The following is a 17,157-nucleotide window of genomic DNA, read 5'->3' as shown; positions in this document are numbered from 1 at the left end:
GTGTATAAAATAACATTAACCTAACATGATCTTTGAGTGGAAAAGGTCAGGAATAAAACCTCTATAGCACTAATAAATAGACAAAATATTATTGTACACATTTAAATCATGTTGAAACAAATCTGTAATAAACATGTACTGATGCAGTCCTTGGAATTAATTTTCCATTTAAAGGGGTCCCAGATTACAGAAAGCTTGAGAACATAGTTTAACACAGTTTTGGTGAGCCTGTGCCCTGCAGCCTCAGTTTCCTGTTCTTGGCTGGTAGAAGCTCATCTGTCTCAAGGGTCTATGTGTTGTGCATTCTGAGATGCTTTTCTGCTCATCACAATTATACAGAGTGGTTATCTGAGTTACTGTAGCCTTTCTATATATATATATATATATATATATATATATATATATATATATATATATATATATATAAAATTTACATTATTTGTTATTATTTTTTATTATTATTATTACTTTTTGCCGTAATAATAATAATAATAATAATAATAATGATAATAATAATAATAATAATATTGCAGTAAACATTTATTAGGCCATTGCGTGGCGTCTGTTAACTGTTTTGGTTGCTAAGCAACATAACAGGCGATGATTATGGCATTCCATGAACAGATCAATGATAATGTAGCGGTTTTATTGAACGCCAGGCGCATTAATACAGAATTCAGTTACTGTGATGCGGTCACAAGTGCTCGTATACTAAGGATTTTACAACGACGTCGAACGCGGCTCAGCCAATCAGATTGTAGGACCGAAACTATCCGTTTGAAATTGATAAGTTTCCATTTAGGAAACTCAGAAGGAGAGTCAGGGGGATGACGTTTTGTTTGTGCTGCTCTGTGATTGGATGAAAGCACACACGCGCTCACTTTCCGTTTCATTTTCTGCAGAAGGAGTTTAAAACCCCACAGCTTGGACCTCTGGGAGCACTGCAGCCGCGGTAGGTTAAAGATTGCGGAACATTATCAGTAGGTGTGTTATAAGTAAGGTTACATTTATATTTACATTTATTTTTATTTATAATTGTAATATTTTGTCAGAGGGTTTTGTATAACGCCACATACCCGCGAGGAGGAATTCAAGCCGTGCACGAGCGGTTTTAATCTGTATGTATGACGATAGTTTACTGGTTTTGACTGGTTTTATTTTTTAACAAATATGGCGTTGTGTTGAATTAAAACACAAACACAAGTTAGGCTACAGTTTATCCAAAGTGCGTGGATAGTAAACACGGAAGTGACGGCTGTGGACGGTCATGTGATGTTAATCGTGTAGTTTTCTTCCTACGAGCCTGCAAAACTCGTACTTCCTTAAAATTATAAACAATAGCCTAAAAGATAGACGTGTATATTTTATATAATTTAAAGTGGATTTATAGAGGAGCTGTTCAGTGACCACTGCTGTTTAACGTCATCTATCTAATTTAACCCTTTTTTTTTTTTTTTTTTTTTTATTTAATTTTATTTTTTTTGCTGTGTATATTTTTATTTATTTATTTATTTTTTACAATGACACACCAGAGATCAATTCCCTAACGTCGCCATGACGGTTCTGGGTCCAGGGTTGCCAGGTCTGCATGACAAAATCACTCCCTCAGTAGCTAATTTAAAAAAAAAAAAAAACTCCAAAAAAGAATATGTCCATCCCAAACTCTACATGCTGCTTTTAAAATCCAACATCATTACTGTCATGGTAGTGCCCAAATGACACTGAACTACATTACCCATCATCCCAGCACATCACGTGATCATGTTTCATGCCTCACTCAGCACTCACACCTGTTCACTATTACTTCTAATCAGCACCCCTATTGAAGCCCTGGTCTCTGGATGTATCATTGTTAAGCTTTTGTTGATGTGTATATGTGTTTGCCTGGTGTCTCGTGTTTATGGTTCTGGATGCTTTCTGTTTTGCACTTTATAAATATCCACCTTTGCCTCCATTACATGAAAATTACTATAGTTTACAATTTTTTTTTTTTCCATTCATCTTTGTGATGGATTTTTGTGGATGAGGTGGATCCGGAGATGATCCCAGGAACACGAGGTGTGAGGCAGGAATTCTTCCTGGATGGGACTTGAATGTCAGTCTATCACAGCTACTGTAGACACACACACTTGCAGACTTATTTTTGTTGCCAATCCACTTTTTGGCATGTTTTGGGGAGGAGAGAGGAAACCAGAGAACCTGTAGGAAACCCACACAGACACAGGGAGAACACGCAACACTGTACACAGACAGTAACCTCAGCTCAGGATTGAGCTGGGGACCCTGGAGCTCTGAGGCAGGAGTTAGTTCAAAAGTAGGCCAGTATTTCAGGAAAATTGTGTACCTGGCAAGCTATATAATTAAGCAACAACTGAGAGAGCATTGAAAGTCTCAAAAGACAAAAGACCTCAGTTGAAGGTTATGGATCTTGTATGAGAGCCCAACAGTGGCAGTCTGGTGATGCTGGGATTTTAACTATCAACCTTATGAATAATACCAGAGACTTAATCACTGCTCCTACTGCGACCATAGACATGCGATATGTGGCCAAAGGTATGGAGGTCTGACCATCACACTCATATATGCTTTTTGAACATCTCATGCCAGATTTAGTCTCCCTTTGCTGTTATAATTTACTCCACTCTTCTGCGAAGGAGCATGGCTGTGGCGATTTGCCCATTCAGCCACAAGAGCATTAGTGAGGTCAGGCGAAAAAGGCCTGGGGCGCCGTCGGCTTTCCAGTTCATCCCAAAGGTGTTCAGTGGTGTTGAGGTCAGGGCTCTGTGCAGGCCACTCGAGATCTTCCACTCCAACCTTGGCACACCATGTCTTCATGGACCTCACTTTGTTCATGGGGCATTGTCATGCTGGAACACACTTAGGCCTCTTAGCTCCAGTGAAAACATTTGTAATGCTGCAGCATACAAAAATATCCTATACAAATGTGTGCTTTGAGCTGACAGTTTGGGGAAGGCCCTCGTATGGGTGTGATGGTCAAGTGTCCACAAACATTTGGCCATATAATGTATTTATCTTTTCTCCTTCTTAGAGTTTGCTATTCTTCCTCATTTAACCAACTCCTGCTGTGTTGCAGTCCCACTCATTTCCCCAGACAGCGTCATGTCTTTCCATTTTCACTCCAGTCACGCCTCGGTGCTGCCAATTTGCCAAAAACCCCTTCTGAGCTCTGTTCCGATTTCTGTTCAGGTTGCCAGGGTTGCATTATAAAAGCAGCTCAATGGCCAATTAATACCGTAACTCAAATTATGTTTCTTCTAAACACAGGTTACAGTTAACACATTCGTTGTTACTTAGTACACACAAATCTTTGCTTAACAACAACAGAGCATTCTCATTGTTTTAACAGACTCATCGCTTTCATTTCACTGGAAGGACTGAGCTCAGTGCAGGGTAACAAGGCTTTTTAATCTCTTACTGAGCATCCAGATTGACTGGATTTTCTATTTTCAGGTGTGAAGTCTGTATTCTGCTGAGGATATTCTGAATTCATTTAAGGGTAGGTCTGAATTGGTCTGTTTTCCATATCAGTATTTGCACAGTGTAAAAATATTAGCCTCGTTGACTATGTCTGCTTTTCTAAACACAGTGCATATGCTATTTCTGAGCATTTCAAATCCAGTCTGTTCTGCCCAAATAAAGCAGTCTGCTCAGTTTGACAACATAACAACATAATGAAAGAATGCAGTCTCACTCTTGTATGAGTCACATGGTCAGGGGTCTACAGCATGGTAGAAAATCTCAGCTCCACCCTTCAGGTGAAAAAATAATTGCATAAAATAGACATTAAAACAGTTATTAGAATTTTGCTTAGTAGTTCTCTAGAAAGAATTCATTTTTGGAGATTTGACTGCACCCTGAATTCTGTAAAGTACCAGGATATTTGAGCTAAAACCCTGATTGCCTCTGCCAGGAGGTTAAAACCTGGATGTAGGTGAATCTTTCAAATAAGTAATGACACTAAACATACATCCACATTAACACAAATTGTTGCAGGAAGACAAAATGTCTTGCAATGGCCACCTCGTTTTCTGGGTTTGAACCTACTTAAAACCTGTCATGAGATGAAAACCTGTCGTGAGTGAAAGTATAACTGAAGGATATACAGCAGCTTGAAATGTTCTGACCACAATATTTAACATGGCATGTATTACGTTATATTGCAATCTAACAGTAATGTGCTTGCATTGTGTTGTCACAGATCGCAACATGGCCATGTGACTACTGTATCGGCTCTGCATCAACCAAATACGACCAAGAGCATACTCGTGGAAGGAGAAACATAGACTAATGTAATTCTAGTCTGAATTCCTGCTGTGTTGAACTCTGTAATAATGTGTGGCTGCAATAAGAGAAGACAAAGAGTGATGAATATAAAACACACACTTTTTTCCTCCTCTGATATGTTTCTCAGACAAGTCATGGAGGTTCAAGACGTTGTGGCAAACAAAGATGCCCATATAGTGATTTTACAGAAGAAGATCCAGTCTGCAAAAACCCCTGAGGAAAAAGAAAGATTTGAGAAGCAAAAGTTTGAGCTCCTGCAGGTAACCTATGATTGTTTGAGTGATTACGTAAATTACGCAAATCCATCCTCCAGCACAGTAACAGACAATACGACGTTGCTGTGTCCCGCTGTTAACAGAATCTGCTGTAACTCCCCAGTAACTAGCTCGTTATCTAGCATGAACATAGCAGGAATGATTTAGCTAAGAACATGCAATCTATAGTTTTCTAGCCATTACATTCCTGCAATAGTAGTGTGTTTAGCTAGCTAGATAGCATAGCTAATTTAACTGACTAACAAGCTAAAGTTAACATAAATGCCTAATATTGCAATATACTTTTACAGTAACAATAAACTATGTAAAACAATGTACAATAAACTTCACAGCTTGCAGTAACTTACAGTAATAATTATAATCAAATGCTTTAAATGATTAATTACTTTTACCAGTCCAGAGATCATTGTTTTTCCTATAAATTCACACCCGAAGTGTTTTATTCCTCTTATATGACACAAGTTTGCCAATGCTGATAATTTTCCTTTATTAAAATTTATTTGCCATACTTCCATTTGCAGTTATGTAAATGTGAAATATCTGTGAAACAGTTTAGTTCTTATCACTTACAGCTATAAAAACAGTAGTTCACCAGTGAGCTTTTCTCTTTTTAAGTTAACACAAAACAAGTTGATAAGACACGGCTTGCCATGTCGCTGTGAAACTGCAAAGCCCTCTGTCCGGAAGATTTTTCTATCTGAGACCTTGAAGGAACACTTTTGCCTCTGACTGTTAGTGTTGACACTGGAGACTCCTCCCTAAAAAGGTTCCTCATAGAAGCCACCATAAAAGTCCCTCTATAAGTTGTTGTTGTTATAATAATAATAATAATAATAATAATAATAATAATAATAATAATGATGATGATAATAATAATGATAATTGGGGGGGGGGGGGGGGGGGCACAGAGGCTTAGTGGTTAGCACATTTGCCTCGTACCTCCAGGGTTGGGGGTTCGATTTTCACCTCCACCCTATGTGCGGGGACTTTGCATGTTCTCCGCCTGCTTTATGGGTTTCCTCCAGGTACTCCCGTTTCCTCCCCCAGTCCAAAAACATGTTGTAGGCTGCTTGGCATCTCTTGGCATCTAAATTGTCTGTAGTGAGTGAATGGGTATGTGAGTATGTGTGCAATGGTGCCCTGCAATGGGTTCTCAGCCCATCCAGGGTGTCCCTCGCCTTGTGCCCCGAGTCCCCTGCGATAGGCTCCAGGCTCCCCGTGACCCTGTGTAGGATAAGCAGTACAGAAAATGGATGGAGGGATAATAATAATAATAATAATAATAATGACAGGGTGGCAGTCAGTTCTTGGCAGTTCTGGTCCTTCCTTTTTTTATTCTAATATACTTTTGGGGATATTTCTTTCCTTAGGGAAGAGAGATGGTCATAAACTCTATGAGGCAAATAGTGACGAAGTGCACAGACTCCGCTGAAGTTACCGAACGGGTTTTGCACGGAAAAAGCCGAGCCTACTCAAGCCTGGAATATAAGGAAGTTGCCGAATACTACAAAGAAAAGTGCTTTGACTGGCATGACACAAAGGTAGAAATCTCACATTCTTGCTGTAAGTGTACACTCCTGCCCAAAAAAATGGGCCAAGCCTATGTATTGGATATCTAATGCAGGTTTTGTGTCTAGAAGATGTGTTAAAAAGCCATTGCTTTCTCAGAAAAACATCAAAGACAGAATGAGGTTTTGGCAGAATATGGAAAGTTTGATTCAGAGTGGTTCCACAGAGTTGTGTGGAGTGATGAATCATGATTTGAGTTGCATGATGATGCTCCATGAGGCTCATGTTTTGGCCTGCTGAGAGTCCAGATTAGAGCCCTATACAGAATATTTGGTCTCACATTAAACGCAAACTAACCAGGAAACATTTTTCAACTACTCATCAACTATTTGAAGCCATCTTTCTTGACTCTTCTTTCTGTAAAAAGCTGTCCATAAGTTTACCCACAAGGCTTAAATGTTTAAGGAAATCAAACGGAAATGCTGTCCCATACTAAGCTCCTTTATCTATTTGTTTAATTCTTGCTAAATTCCTGACCAATGATTTGTTGTTAAGACCATTAAAAGCTTAATATTTTGCCATATTATGCTTGGCCTATTTTTTTTTTTTTTTTGCACCCAGGAAGACGTGCATAATGTCACCACGTCGTTGTGCCTGTTTTCACACTGCGTTTGTTGAATTTTCAGTATCAGTCTGCAATGGAGCATCTGTACCTCTTCGCTAACCTGCTTGAGGAGAAAGTTACAGTGGAACGGTAATGTCCTCCAGCTATGTGTGTGTATATCCTATATGTACAGTTTTTTTTTTTAGATATATCTTCCATTTATTTACACTCATTGCCCATTTTAGCAAATATGAGGGTGAGTCAAATGCAAATCTTAAAAGTGCGACATATATTAGAATTGAATTGATTTTTTTTTCTAGAGGAATCCATTAAGTGCTGGAACACTTGATTAAGATTAAGATTGAGATTATGACCATGACTAAGGTTTTCATTTGACTCACCCTCACACATAAATGCAACAAATACAATTCCTTCTGTGCCCCTCTACCCCATTCAGCAGTGCAAAGGAACCACCATAGAACACACACTAACTAGATATTATTTGGGTGGTGGGTCATTTTCCACACAGCAGCGACATTGACGTGGTATTGTGTGTTTGTCGACAATTTAATCACATCACATGCTTACGTTTTAAGCATTCTTTAACTTACTGAGAACTTGATTACACACCTACTCTGAAGACTATACCTTACCATACCTTATAACTAATAATGCATTCACTTAGAAAGAGAAAAATGGTTTGTGTCACTTTGTCTCTTGTGGTTGGGTAGCAACTGATACTGTTGTCGGTTGTAGGTGTGCACTTTAGAAGATTAGCAAAGCGAAATATTCATACTAATCAAACTAGCTATATACACCCACCAGAAGCACCAATGACCTCTGCTACTTCCTTCCCAATCTCAATACACATTTAATGAGGGGTTATACAGTATATGATAGGATAAGATGAAACTACAGTTAAAAGATATGTTTCTATCTTGTGCATAAAACAATAAATAGGAACTAATTACTGGTAGGAACTAAAGCTGTGAGGGGGGAACTGAAGAAATGTCTGACCACTGACGTATGCCATAGGATTGTTCTGAGGACTAATGTGAGCTGATTGTTGGGATTTGTCACTGTGGAAGCGGGGGCGTGGCCGAGCGCCAGTTCGTGAATGGAGCCGGGGAAGTTTTGCGACAGTCACTTTGCTGCATCATGCCAAATTTGCATATCTCAATACAAATGTCATTTATCACACTGTCACTCTGTCGCTTGCTGCTGTCATTGAAATCATGGCTGTCTGCCGTGGACAAGCATAGGAAATAAATGATCACGTGTTGCTTTGTCGCTTGCGAGTGTGAACGCAATGTAAGAACTGCTGCTGTAATCATTAAGACTGTCCTTCATCCCAGCACTCTCATTGAAAATTGAATCACACTGAGCATCATTTCAACACACTCACTGTTTATCTTTGCTCTTCTACACTTGTATACTGTAATGATTTATAATTCCACTGTCCAGTTCCCTTTTGAGTCTGGTTCATTTCTGGTTCATCTCATTAAAAAAATCCCTGCAACACTGCTATATCTGATGCACCTATTCCAGCAACACACACACACTCACTACCATGTCAGTGTCATTGCTGTGCTGAGAATAGTCAAACTGGGCCTGACAGTGTATAGCAATAGACAAGTTGCACAGTCAGTAATTGTATTCCTACATAAAGGAAAGTAGGTAAAACCTAAGAGTATGTAATAAAGTGTGTAACATTTCATCTCACGTTCAACATTTCATATCATGTCTCTTACTAATTACCTTACAGTGCTTTCTTTCCCTTCCTTTCCTTTTTTTCAGGATTAAGAAAGCAATTGATGAAGTGGGTGTTGCCATGAAAGCCAAAAAGGAAGAGGAGATGGAGCAGTAAAAAAGAAAAAGAAAAGGAAAAAAAATTGAAACTGAAAGCAAAAGAAAATGGCCACACCAAGAATGAGTGAAATGGTCTCAATTTTTTCAAATATATAAAGGACAGGATGGCTTATGGAAAAATCTTTTCCAGACTGCTACTTCAATATTAATAACTACCTTAGTACATATTATTTTAGCACTACCCTTGCTGCTCTTATGATTACGTTACTAACTTTTGCTTGAAAGTGCACATGCTTTTGCTGCAAGCTAATCTTACTGAGGCTTAACCTTACACTTCAAAGTGCAGGCCTGACTAAAGGAAGACAAAAACAAAAGCTAGTTTAAAAAAAATTTAACTAAGATACTTTGTAGTTTTCAATTAGACATTTGCATTTTTCACTTTGATTTACTGAGGTCAAGCAACCACATGTTTTTCTTTAAATGACTCACTGTAATGAGTTGGCTTTCTTCTGTCATAGTATCATGAATATAACAGTTTAGAACATTACATACATGGCTGTGTTTAAAATAATAGTGGATTTAAATCCACAGAAGAGATTGGAGAAGTGTGAAAGTTTTAAATAAATCATAATGAAGAAAGCCTTGTTTCACTTTAATTTATTGCCATTCCTCTTATAGTAATATAGTATAGTAATATTTTGTTGCCATTCCAATAGTAATATTGCCATTCCTCTTATAGTAATAATAAAGCAATTGACCATTTAAGTTTGTAGTTACAGTACTGGACACCGTACAGTACTGTGTGAAAGTCTTAGAAATGCTGTAGAGCAAAAACACCTCCAAAAATACTGAAATTAAATGTTTCTACATTTAAAAATACTATAGAGAAGTAAACAGTAATAAATGAACAAAGTCAATATTTGGTGTGACAACCTTTTGCTTTAAAAAATAAAATAGTAGTTCCAGGTACAGTTTGTTCGGTTTTATAAGGAAGTTAGCTGTAAGTGTTACTGAGCATCTTGCAGAACCAGCCACAGTTCTTCTGGAGACTTTGACTGTCACACTTGCTTCTTATTTTTGCAGCAAAACCTTCATTATGTTTTTTTTGTCTGAAAAGTGTCTCTTATGTAATCTGCTGCTTTCTTTACTGACATACAAACATTTTTTTGTAACATTTAATTTTGTCCTAGAAAACTAATGTTTGGAATCTAAAATGTTTCTGTACTGACTCGATAATGTAGAAGTCATAAAATAAAAATCTATAACAAAGTTTGTACTAAACAAGAATAGGGTGCCTAAGACTTCTGCACTATATATGAATAAAAGGTGGATTGGCCATATTTCTAGACTAGTACAGATCGTCCTCTCTTCTTTGGACATCATGATTCGAGAAGGAAGTCACATTACTGTAACACACGCTGAGTAATTAGCATTCTCCTTCAAGCATGTGATTGTAAATGAAAGTAAAGTGATATCTTCCACAAATAATTAAAGGCCATTTTAATTCAAAGATCACTTTATTTCAAAACTGTCCTTTAAAATCATGTCTTTAAGCATGTCTTAATTGCACCATGTGTAAATCCAGCAATACATGTTACAAAATTTAGTACCAGTGCCCTAATACAGTCAGCTCCAGAATTATTGGCACTCTTGGTAAAGGTGGGTTTAAAAAAGGCTACAAAAATGTCTAAAATAGTTTGTCTTCCTTTTTTGTGGTTAATTAGCATAATTTCACACTGACAACATGAGAAATTTAAGTTGTAACTGAAATAAATTTGTGTATACATGTTAAGTAAAAAGGTTAATACATTTGAAAACAAATGTATTAAAATATTTTTAAAACCACATACGACAATTATTGGCACTCTTAAAAATTCTTGGGAGCAAAATGTAACTGAAGCGTGTTTACTCTTTGACCTGAGTGAAGGGAACAAGGGAATAATATTGAAGCTGACTGTATATACACTAATATATTAACATTAATATATACAAATTTTTCCATGGCTTCATGTTGGAGTAACAGCTTGGAACAGGAAACAATTTAATAACAGAGATTGTAAATATGGCTTTCCTTTCAAGTGCCCATGTGAGTAACACATTCTTTGAAAAAAGAAAAGGGAAAAAAATTAACATATGGATCCAAATTAATCTCGAGCAACCTTGTCCAGTCAGTGAGTGAAGTATTTTTTATATAAGGCAGGATGATAAAGCAATGATTTATGATGGCAAACTTTTATTAAGGGAAGACTGTAGCAATGCTTTCTTTAAGTCTTTTTCAACTTGGACTACAGTACATTCATCAATATTTATTATATTAGTGTACTTGCTTTAAAAAAAAGAGCTTCTTGTTGTAGCAATGTAGTAACAATGTGCATATGTGAAACAGTTTTAGTGTTGTTAGGGTAGTTTCACATATGCAGTATTTAGTCTGTTTGATTTAAATTGCAATTCACTCAATACTACAAAGTGACTAATGAATACAAAACAATGCTGACTACATTTCTAGCACTGAGAGGTTTTTTATTTTTCTGGTTTAAAATTTGTGTAATCTTAAACCAAATAGAAAATGAACAGAACTATTGAATAGGACAATTTCTAGCTCAGAGGATAGTGATTCATTTCTGGTGTTTCTAGAATTGTGTGGGGAAAAATACTTGTTGTATTGTTTCTGTCTGTATTATAGAGAAATTACAAAGCGAACATTGTATTGTCTACTACTAATCTAATTAAATAACTCCGATTTAAAATGCACTGATGAACCATGCTCAATCCCTCAGCTGTCGGTTGTTTTCTTATTTATTACACCTCAAGTGTTGGGTTTTTTCAAAGAAAGAACTCATTATAATACTGAATTTTGTGCGCCAGACAGCTTGAAAAATACTATAAAAACTTTAACCATTCCACAATAAAATGAATAATACTGCAATGCTAATATAAGGCAGCTATTCTCTAGTGTTTCTTGTGTGAGAGGTAAAGGCATGAAGGGAAAATATATTAATAATACTGCACTGTAAAAATGCACTGCCTCGTAAAATCTAGCATCCTTTCAGAAGTAAACACATGCTAAATCTTTTAAGTGGGAAAATATATACAGTTGTGTGCAAATGTTTGCATCCCCTAAACATGGTTTCTGGATGTTCATTTTACAAATTATCCACAAAAAAAAAAGAAAATGTCAAATGAAATGGTCATTTTGGAGAAATATATTTATAGTTCCTTAAAGCTGAGGTGTCAGAGTATGTTATAAACTTGGCTTATACTTGCTATGCATACACGAACACAAAATGGCTGCCATGCGTGTCCTATGGAGTGTCACTTTTGCATGTCCTCAGAAATTAACTCTACGTGTCCGACGTGGTGCAATACCAACATAGTCAGTAGAGCACCATGTGACACTGTGTCTGTGAATGACTAAACAAACTAAGGTTGTGTCTCAAATCACATACTTATGCATGATTAAAGACAGTTATTGAGTACTAACACTAATGGCTTTACTTATTATGATTAGTGTTTGAATTTTAATAACCTTTCATGAAGCCTTCAACCCTGCTGATAGGTCTGTTTTGTGCACCAGTCTTGTGGATTTTCGAGATTAGTAAATACTTTTGAATGTAAGGTCAAAGTTTTCGAATTGAGACTCAGATAATGACAGCAATCACGACGACGGCGGAAAGTTTTAAGAGGTAGAGCTCAGTGTGTTTAACATCGCTGTACATGAAATTGCTGAAGGGTTTACAGTTCAACTTGGAAACCTGGGGTGTGCATAAAACAAGTACTAAATTTGTGCATAATAGCTGCCCATGCACACAAGAAAATTGGTATTTGAAAAATGGACATACGCAAAGCTTATTTCAATGGCAATTGATTAATCCCACACATTCTACACTGATGTGCTTGTGCACAGCCTCTCTCAGTTATGCTGATATGACATACACTATGTGATATAGAAGCTCAGCATAGTCAGTTTACCAGCTATTACACTGTTCTACCACTTGAAAAGTTCTTCATACGTATGGTCAGGAGTGTGTGGAAATATACGCGCATCCTCACGCATGAGCAAAACTTGGTAAATTCCATTCAAGGCACAGAAACGTTCTTACACACAGTGTACACACAAAACTATGCATACGCACGGCTGATAAAGAGGCCCCTGATGGACAAGAATGTTTTGGCTCTGATGTGCCATCTAGTGGATGTCGCTTTTAAAATGTATGTGAACAATGCCGCTCAAAATGTCACACATCAAGTATAAACCACGCCTTTGGCAGAAAAACTAATTTTGGCCGAAAGTTGCTTTTTAGTTTTTTGGCAGTGATATGTGAAGGCTTTTCCCAGACTTCCACACATTTACAATTGTCTTCTTCGTTTTGTCCTAAGAGTATGCAAACTTTTGCACTCAACTGTACATATGGCAAATATGTTCATGTGCGCATCCATTTCCAAGGTGCTACACACTGTGCTATCATTATTTACTGCTGCTGATAAACTCTCTAAATTTCCAACTTATTTAGAGGTATTAAATAAGGCTGAATTAAATCGTACTCGTGGAAAAAAAAAAAAACGTTTAGTATGAAGTCTCTGTGCTCTTCACATCACTGTGCAAAGTAATGTGATTCGTCACATTGTAAGAGTGGATGTAAGATCCTTTTGCATGAGATTTTTGTAACAAAATTGAAGACAGAACATGAACGCACTGTGCTGTAAGACAGACGCTTGCTGGAGTGAATGCAGTCAGAACTCAGTGTGTGTTGGACTGCTGAAGTCTTTGGGTCCCGTTTCACTGGGTTTCATGAAAACACCCTCCATGGCTTTCCAGTAGCTGTGCTGGCTGCTGCTGGTCATCGCGTGCACTTCTCTCTGGCCGTGGATGGGCCTGCCGTACTGCTCGCCCGTCACTGACAGCAGCGCTTCAGTGGCAGTGTGCTGGAAACGCACCAAGTCATCACGCTGCCATACAGAACCCCCGCATAATACAGTCCACTCATCCAGATGGTCACCTTCACCATCCTCTCCAAAGGCACTGACTTCCTAAATGATCGAAGAAACAAGTTTAAGTAACGGTTTAGCAAGCAATTCACTTTCAGATAAAACTTTTTCCATAAATACCAAAGCTGTGGTGGAACTAGGTGTGGCCAATATGACAACAATATCATAATAAATACACGTAAAGACATTTCTATGATATAATTAATGTATCAAATATATAATATATTTTTAAAAAAAGGGGCAGCTGACAGGATGGTTAATGACAGGGTTGCTAGGGTCGTTGTTTTTACACCAAACTGGGCTAGTTTATTTTATATTGTAAATGTTGGGAGAGGGACAAGGAGATTATGGCGTGGATAATGTCTGTAATTTAGAAATGCGTGCACACCACAGTGACATTGTTTTCCACATAAAGTCACTCTTTCCTAATGCCCAAACTGTCCATTTTTTGTGCAGCTGTTTTTTTGTGACAGTTGTGACAACGAGTGAAGTAACAATGAACAAAGTACAAATGTATCCTATTACATTTTCAGACCTTCAGGTTCTGTGAGATGGATTGCAGCACACATGTACCTTCCACAAGCGAAACTAATAGACAGGAAATGGATTAGTACACCAGTTTTAGGAATGAAAAACACACCTGCTATATTGGACACAGCTGAACACAGTCCAAAACCTCTCAAAATGAGCTGCTAGACTGTACGCTGGATGTTTTTGACTCTCAACTGCCTATTACAGGGTTATTCTAAAAATTCACTAATAGTAGCCTATAGCATAATTCTTGTGTGACAGGCTCTTGACCTAAGTTTGTTTGCGGTTATTTCTTTATTCATGTCGACCAAAACCTTATGGTCATGAGATGCTGCTGCTGCTGCTAGAAACTCTTTCCAAAAATGCCATATAAACGTTTTCACACAGAAAACTTCACTACATCAATGATTACATGGTTTATAATCCTTTTATGTGAAGCATTCACCATACAAGTCTACATAAATTAGTTGTTACTATAGAAACGATAATGTATTGGAATGAGTGCATTAATATAAACCTGCAATTTGCCTTTTATAGAAAATTAATCAATATCAATTTTATACATCACCATATATACATATAAAATGTTATTTCTGGCCAATAGAGAGATTCTTTCTTTAGGAATTAGTCTACATTTAGAGAGCAGTGAAATGTCTGCAGTGCTTGTAGACCTGGTTGGACGACAGCGGAGATGTGAAGTAGTGGCTGTGCAGATTTCGGCCCGTGTTCACGTGTGTGAGCCTGATGTTCTGGCCGCATCTGACTGGAGTCCCTCGATGGCAACCCGCCCCACTGGTGCCGCGCACGCTCCAGTAACTGTTGCTGTCTTCCACTGTGGTCACTCCAGTCACCGACTGCTGGCCGCTACCTGAGACACACAAAAACACAAGAGGTTCATGTTCAACAACTGCACATGGAAAAAACTAAACTAAAAACATATTTTCCTTCTTTTAAAATGCTGAACTTCTAAGGAAAACAGGCTCCACATTTTTTTCTAAAAACATACTGATTCATTTCTATGACATTTACATATTAAAATACAAATTTTACTTTACTTTCTAAGAAGAATATCAGAATCCAGCCAAATCTTTTAAGTGGCTCAAACATTCACGCATTCTTAATTCAGTTACAGATTCAGGATATATTAATGCTGCAATAAAGCAAATCATAGATCATATCATTCACTATAATATGAGTCTTATACCAGAGCGCTGTTTAATTCTCAAATCTGATTGTGTTGATTAATTTCATTTAACAGCAGCTCTGAAAGTAGTTCTGACTGCAAGACAAATCCAGGTTGGCAAATTGCTGTGGTATAAGAGGAATAAATCAGTTGCTGATTATTTCCACAGCACATCCTGAGGTATTTACTAAATTAGCCAATGGTTACCATTTGTAATTTATTAATGAATGACTCATGAGACAAGATTCTTGTTATCACTTACATTATAAACATTTATAAACAGCTATAAACAGTCGTCCTTCACTAGCCTCTTTTTTCTTTCTCTTAAAGTTAATAAGGCAAAAAAACAGAAAGCGCAACCTCCCCCTTGTCCTGAATACTTTCTATCTATCCATTTTCTGTTCCGCTTATCCTACACAGGGTCGTGTGGAGCCTGGAGCCTATCCCAGGTGACTCAGGGCACAAGGCGGGGGACACCCTGGACGGGGTGCCGACCCATTGCAGGGCACAATCACACACACACCCACACTGCAGACAATCAGCCTACAACGCATGTGTTTGGATGGGAGGAGGAAACCAGAGTGTCCGGAGGAAACCCCCAAAGCAGGGGGAGAACATGCACAAGGTGCAGGCGCACAAGGTGCAGGCGGGATTCGAACCCCTAACCTGGAGGTGTGAGGCAAGCACCACTAAACCGCCCGAAGACTGACCATTCCAAAGCTGTGACACTGGAGACTCCTTCCATAAATGACAAATAAACATGAATCTCCTTATAGAACGATTCACCATATCAACAATTATACATTTTAAACACTTTTTTATTCATTTATTATTAGCCTTACATTATGTAGACCGTCCACCCTGTGAATGAGCTGTTATTATAAATGATAAGCGCGCATTAATACAAAGCTGCGATTTGTCTTGTAGCCGGAACTACTCTCAGAGCTGCTATGGTAGAAAATGAATCAACGCTTTCTGACCAATCAGAATTGAGAAGCATTATAAATCCACTAACACCCAGTTGAAACACCGTCAGCTCTTAGGTTGTGTCCCAAATCACTGGACTTTGCTTTAGAAACGCAGTCGCGTGCAGTTCCACGCGCCGCCCTGCCCGCTGTTCACTCACCGGAGCCGTAGCGCACGTCATGAGAATGCAGTCTGACGTTGTGTTTAACGTTCAGCAGCTTCACCACCGAGCCGCACGTGACAAAATTGATTTCCGAGCCAAAGGAGAAGCTACACACACACGACAATAAAAGCGACACCCATAAAAGCACCAAGGAAACAACATGTTTTCCCATTGCTGTAACTTTCCTAACGTCTAAATGCTCTGAAAGACAGAATCACAGCAACGTCATCAGGGAAAAATAACGAAGAAGCGCGCGCTGTTAACTCGCGCGCCTTCCTGCGGTCTGGAGCGGTGTAGAGGACTGCAGCTGCAGCAGGCTCCTCCCCCTGCTCCTCCTCCTTCCCTACCCCTGCTCCTCCCCCTGCTCCTCCTCCTCCCCTGCCCCTGCTCCTCCTGCTTCTCTCCCTGCTCCTCCTCCTGCTCCTCCTGCTCCCCCTCATCATCATGCTCCTCCCCCTGCTCCTCCCCCTGCTCCTCCTGCTTCTCTCCCTGCTCCTCCTGCTCCCCTGCCCCTGCTCCTCCCCCTGCTCCTCCTGCTCCTCCTCATCATCATGCTCCTCCCCTGCTCCTCCCAATGCTCCTCCTGCTCCTCCCCCTGCTCCTCCTCCTTTTTTTTTGGTGCATACCTCCACCTCCTGTGCTGGAGTGTGATGAGACTTCATTGTAGGCTTAAATGAATGATTTCTTATAAGTCCACTGTTTCTTATGAATCAGGAAATTAAAGCTGAAATTCTGATCTATCATCTCATATTCATCTTTTGATCTCAAACCCAAATAAAGTACTTAAGTTAGCACTTTCACAAAAAAAAAAAAAAAAAAACTCCCC

At 38.6% G+C, this 17,157-nt stretch overlaps 2 protein-coding genes across 6 annotated transcripts; one reads left to right on the top strand and one right to left on the bottom strand.

Annotated features, from left to right (window-relative positions):
* The first annotated feature begins 827 nt into the window (after positions 1–827).
* On the top strand, positions 828–9,141 carry LOC113541388 (legumain). 5 transcript variants are annotated; one of them, XM_026938330.3, is made up of 7 exons: positions 828–952; positions 3,472–3,517; positions 4,220–4,310; positions 4,433–4,565; positions 5,951–6,121; positions 6,776–6,843; positions 8,491–9,141. In XM_026938330.3, exons 4-7 carry the CDS (start codon positions 4,440–4,442, stop codon positions 8,558–8,560), a joined length of 435 nt encoding a protein of 144 aa, XP_026794131.1. In that variant the 5' UTR covers positions 828–952; positions 3,472–3,517; positions 4,220–4,310; positions 4,433–4,439; the 3' UTR covers positions 8,561–9,141. The 5 variants fall into 5 exon arrangements, with proteins under 5 accessions (XP_026794131.1, XP_026794132.1, XP_026794135.1 ...); XM_026938331.3 differs by having other exon boundaries at positions 882–984; XM_026938334.3 differs by lacking the exon at positions 828–952 and adding an exon at positions 1,032–1,118.
* Positions 9,142–10,023: 882 nt separating this feature from the next.
* sdf2 (stromal cell-derived factor 2) lies at positions 10,024–16,604 on the bottom strand. Its single transcript, XM_026938971.3, has 3 exons — positions 16,329–16,604; positions 14,691–14,887; positions 10,024–13,530 (listed from the first exon to the last, which is right to left on the bottom strand). Exons 1-3 carry the CDS (start codon positions 16,501–16,503, stop codon positions 13,234–13,236), a joined length of 669 nt encoding a protein of 222 aa, XP_026794772.1. The 5' UTR covers positions 16,504–16,604; the 3' UTR covers positions 10,024–13,233.
* Positions 16,605–17,157: the final 553 nt, after the last annotated feature.

Source organism: Pangasianodon hypophthalmus, chromosome 15 (assembly GCF_027358585.1).
Source record: "Pangasianodon hypophthalmus isolate fPanHyp1 chromosome 15, fPanHyp1.pri, whole genome shotgun sequence".
In the NCBI taxonomy this organism is placed as follows: Eukaryota; Metazoa; Chordata; class Actinopteri; order Siluriformes; family Pangasiidae; genus Pangasianodon; species Pangasianodon hypophthalmus.
This window is presented reverse-complemented; position numbering and strand designations above follow the sequence as displayed.

Excerpts from the sequence above, each read along its gene's own strand:
- LOC113541388 (XM_026938330.3), top strand. The coding sequence starts at position 4,440 with ATGGAGGTTCAAGACGTTGTGGCAAACAAAGATGCCCATATAGTGATT. Across the intron at positions 4,566-5,950 it reads AAAAGTTTGAGCTCCTGCAG|GGAAGAGAGATGGTCATAAA; the intron begins GTAACCTATGAT and ends TTCTTTCCTTAG. Across the intron at positions 6,844-8,490 it reads GAGAAAGTTACAGTGGAACG|GATTAAGAAAGCAATTGATG; the intron begins GTAATGTCCTCC and ends CCTTTTTTTCAG.
- sdf2 (XM_026938971.3), bottom strand. The coding sequence starts at position 16,503 with ATGGGAAAACATGTTGTTTCCTTGGTGCTTTTATGGGTGTCGCTTTTA. Across the intron at positions 14,888-16,328 it reads TGACGTGCGCTACGGCTCCG|GTAGCGGCCAGCAGTCGGTG; the intron begins GTGAGTGAACAG and ends TGTGTGTCTCAG. Across the intron at positions 13,531-14,690 it reads CTCCGCTGTCGTCCAACCAG|GAAGTCAGTGCCTTTGGAGA; the intron begins GTCTACAAGCAC and ends TCGATCATTTAG.